A 4,686-nucleotide genomic window follows, 5' to 3' on the forward strand; every position below is an offset into this window, starting at 1 on the left:
ATCCAGGACGGCCCCAGTGAGTCTGGGGGGTTTTGGGGGCTTTTTTGGGGGATGTTAGCAGGGGTTTTGGGGATTTGGTGGGGGTTTTTGGGGAGAATTACTGAGTTTTGGGGGGGGTGTTACATGATTTGGGGGAGTTTTGTGGATTTGTGGGGTTTTGAATTTTGGGGGATTTTATTGTAGTTGTGGAGGGTTTCTTGGGGGGTTTTATTGAAATTTTTGAGAGTGTTTTTAACTTTTGGTGGGTTCCACTGGTATTTTGTGGGATTTGCGGGTGTTCAGAGGGTTTTTTGGGGATTTTTTGGGATTTTGGAGGTTTTTAGTGGCATTTTGGGGGGGCTTTGCAGGTATTCTCAGCTGTGGGGAAGGGCTGAGAGGCACCAAAATCTCCTTAAAACCCCCAAAAGTCCCAATAAAATCCACGACATCCCAATTAACTCTCAAAAAGTCCTGTTAGAACCCCCTAGAATCCTGATAAACGCCCAGAAAACCCAGTGAAATTTCAACAAATCCCCAAAATCCTAATTAAACCCCACAAATCCCTGCAAAAATGTCTGCAAAACCATAAAAAAGTCCCACAAAATCCACCCCAAGACCCAAAGAAATCTTGGCAACACCCAAAAAACCCACAAAAACCTCCAAAATTCTAACAAAAAACTCCAAGCAATTCCTTAAAAAACCTGAACCTGTGGGATCATCGCCCCCCTCATCGCGCAGGTGAGCGGGGAGGGGGAGCTCGGTCCAGATATCCCAGGGGGTGCCTGGGTTGAGTTTTTTGGGGGCAGGATGTTTGGAGAATGAAGAATCCAAGGCTGAGCGGAAAAGGCCCCTTGGGGGGACATCGGGGGGTGCCGTTGGTGGCTGCCGGCAGAGGCAGCCTGGAGGAGCAGAGCCCTGTGTCCCCCAGGAGCCCAAAGTGGGGAGCCCAGAGAGGGGGGAGCGCCGCCATTGGCGGGACCCTCAAGAGCTGGAGAGGGGCAGGGGGGACTCCTTGGAGCCCCTGCAGCCCAGAGCAGAGAGTGAGGGGAGAAGGGACCCGGGAGCCCAAACAGCCCCGGCATCCCAAAATAGTGAGAGCGAAGAGGGGGGAGCTTTTGGGATTGCTGGGACTGCCAGCAGCCTGGGGAGGGCGGGCACTGAGGAGAAGGGGGACCCCCAATCCAAGCATGACCCCGACAGCTGGGACAGGGGGGAAATCCTGAAAGCCACAGGGGAGGGACCAGGGACGGGAACTCCTGGGAGGCTTTTCTGGAGCCCAGATGGCCGGGGACTTGTAGAGATGGACTTGGACAGAGGGACCTTCAAACTCAATGTGTGTTGGGGAAGATGAAACAGGAAAGCATCATAAATATGATTATCTGGCAAAAGATTTTGAGAATATATAAAGTAGAAGCAAGATTGAAATGAAAGCAAGCTTTGAGTTACCTTATTTACTGAACAGCTGGAAAACAATGGTGTGGCCCGACTGAAGGTAATCCCTTTGCGATGAAACAATTCCCTCTGCTTGCAGACAGGTCCAAGGGCCAGAGCAGACCCTGCTAGCTCAGCAGAAGGGGTCCAAAGAGGAGTTTTTAGGCTTTAAAATGTAACACGGTATGGTGATGTAATGATTCCTCTAGGCTGTATGTAAATGCTGTAGGATTTGTATCTTGTACCCTCTCATCCTCTCTCCCACTCTCTTCTCTCAGGCCTGCTCTGAGCTGTGGCTGGCAGCTCCCAGCAGGGCCCCTGCGCCCAGGCCCTTTGCAATGAACCCCAAGTTCCATGACCTGGCTGCAGAGATCTCTCGTCTCCGTCCATCCCGACTGTCCTACCCCTCCAACAATCCTACAACAGCTCATCCCTTGTTTTCCCCAAACCAGGATTTCCCATTGCCAACCCCTGGGAGGCTCCAAGGAAGAGGAAGATGCCCTGGGACACTGAGGCAGGTGAGGAGGAAGTCAGTGCCCCTTTCCCCCTCTCTCCTGCTCCATCTCCCAGCCCAGCATGGCCCCCGGCTGCAGGACAGCCCTGCGGGGATCTCCTTCCCCTTGCCTGTGGCACGGAGGCAAATCCCATCCTGTCCTTGTCCTTCCTCCCCCAGAGCAGGAGCTGAGCATGGAGAGCAGGGAGGACAAATCCCCGGGGCAGAACCAGGCAGCAGAGGCCGTTTTGAGCGGCTCCACGGCGCAGGAACCCAACGGGGAGGAAAAGCCCCGGAGATCCTGCACGAGGAGGGGCTGCAAACGCAGATGGCGGGGATCTGAGGGGGAAAGAGCCAGCCTGGGCCGGGAAGGCAGCCAGAGATGGAGCCAGAGCTCAGAGCTGGTGCTCCATGAGCAGCTCCATGATGGGGAGAAGTCCCACACGTGTGGGGAGTGTGGGAAGAGCTTCAGGTGGAACTCTGAGCTGATCAGGCACCAGAGGACCCACACTGGGGAACGGCCCTACAAGTGTGATCAGTGCAGGAAGAGGTTTCAGACCAGCTCAGATGTCCTCAAGCACCAGCGCACTCACACAGAGGAGAGGCCCTTCCGCTGCCCCGACTGCGGGCAGGGCTTCAGGCGAAATGACCATCTTGTCATGCACCGACGCATCCACACTGGGGAACGACCCCACGAGTGTGAGGAATGTGGGAAGAGCTTCAGGCACAGCTCCCACCTGATCAGGCACCAGAGAACCCACACCGGGGAGAGGCCCTGCAAGTGTGGGGAGTGTGGGAAGAGCTTCAGGCACAGCTCCACCCTGATCAGGCACCAGAGAACCCACACCGGGGAGAGGCCCTACAAGTGTGGGGAGTGTAGGAAGAGCTTCAGCCGGCATTCCAACCTGATTCTCCACCAAAAGATCCACACTGGGGAGAGGCCTGCCGAGTGTTCCAAGTGTGGGAAGAGGTTTCAGAGCAACTCCCATCTCCTCCTGCACTATCGGATTCACAGAGAGGAGAGGCCCTTCCTCTGCCCTGACTGCGGGAAGGGATTCAAGCACAACTCCACCCTCATCACCCACCGGCGCATCCACACTGGGGAGAGGCCCTACGAGTGTCCCCAGTGTGGGAAGAGCTTCTCACGGAGCTCTACCTTGACCGGACACCAACGGAGGCACCGGTAAGGGAAGTCCTGTGAGTGCCCCAAGTGTGGGAAGAGCTTCGTGTGCTGCTCCAGCTCCATCCCCCACTGGAGGAGCCCCTTTGGGCAGAGCCCTGGTCACCCACATTCCCTGTGATCCATATTGGGAACATACCTGGCTGCTTTTCCTGTTGGTTTGGCCTTAATTTTCTTCTGATTCATCTTCATCCCTCAAAAACAGCACAAACAGGGTTAAATAAATGAAATTGATCAAAGATATCTAAAGTCCCACCATTTCTCAGGTGTTTGAGGAGGAATTTAGGATTTGGGGACACATTCTGTGTGGAGTGCACCTGTTGCTAAAAGGCAGGAATTTGATCTCACCCCTCTTGTGTTGCTAAGATCTCCTCCCCTGGCCCAAACCCAAACTCCACCCCTGGCATGCCCTATAAAAACCCCAGGCCCTGCCTTTGCCCTGTCTTTTGGGGTAAGAAATGAATTCTGGAGCTCTCTGAAACCAAGACCCGTCTCGTTTGTTCCCGGCACCGGCAGCTGCAGCCTCCCTGGACACCATGAACTCTGGAGACTGGGGGCAGCCAGTGAGGACAGGTCCTGGATTGCAAGATAAGTGTGTGTTGTGTTTGCCATCTGTCAGAGGTGGGGCAGTTATCTTCTGTGCATTGGGCAGTTTATCTCTTCCACAACCATTCCTCCCTCCAGGAGAGATCTGCTGTTAATGGGCCATTAATTTACAGGAGAGTGAACGTGTTTTTCACAGGCAGCTTCACAGAAACTGGAAAACGTGGGGGTTCCCAGGAGGGGGCACCGCTGATCCAGGGCATCGAGGTGCTGCCTGCAATCGTCCATAACCGCCCCTAAGGAGCCTCCAGGGCTTCACCCTCCATGAGCTGCAGCAGACGTGTCAGGAAAGGTGACAAGAGCCCGTGGAATGGTCCTTGTTGCAGGCAGATTAGCCACTTGCAGCTCTTCAAAACTCCCTCCTTTAAAAAAACGAAAAAACTGAAACTGTTCCTAAATGTGAAAAACACGTTCACTCTCCTGTGAAAATGTAAAAAGTTTAATAAAGGACAGTGGGAGACCAGGACCATGGAGCAAAGGTTATTATGGCTGGGTGCATCTTGGCACTCAGCCAGGAGCACCCTGTTCCCTTTGGGGATCCCCCTGAAATGCCTTTTCCCTTACATCAGCCTGTTGCATATTCATAGACCCTCATGCATATCCATAAACTACTTCACATATTCCAGGAACTCTTCTACCTGGCCCCTCCTTGGGTCTGCCTTTTCAGAGCATGTGTGTTTTTTTGGCTGTGGTTTTGGCTTCTTCTCTTTATCACCTCCAGTTTTGGGCCTTGGTCACTCTGTCTGCAGACAGGGAGTGCTGATAGTTGGCAGATCTGTGCAGGTGTCCTCATCCTGTGTGCATTGGATGTTATCCCATCCCAGCAGGCATTTAACACAAGCAGCTATTTCATGAAGCTTAATTAACAACAGAAATAAAAGCTGTATCTTTACAACAAAGTTGCTTTAACATCACAGATACAAAATCCATTTTAATATTTGCTAAAAGCCAATATTAGAAGATGTATCTATAGCATTGCCCATATCTTTCCTTACCCTTT

The 4,686-nt window shown here is 52.9% G+C and overlaps 1 protein-coding gene across 1 annotated transcript; it reads left to right on the plus strand.

The window, feature by feature from the left end:
* Positions 1 to 2,086: 2,086 nt before the first annotated feature.
* On the plus strand, positions 2,087 to 3,090 carry LOC132334953 (zinc finger protein 239-like). Its single transcript, XM_059861077.1, has one exon. It carries the CDS (start codon positions 2,098 to 2,100, stop codon positions 3,088 to 3,090), a length of 993 nt encoding a protein of 330 aa, XP_059717060.1. The 5' UTR covers positions 2,087 to 2,097.
* The last annotated feature ends 1,596 nt before the right edge of the window (positions 3,091 to 4,686 follow it).

Source organism: Haemorhous mexicanus, chromosome 16, assembly GCF_027477595.1.
Source record: "Haemorhous mexicanus isolate bHaeMex1 chromosome 16, bHaeMex1.pri, whole genome shotgun sequence".
NCBI lineage: Eukaryota > Metazoa > Chordata > Aves > Passeriformes > Fringillidae > Haemorhous > Haemorhous mexicanus.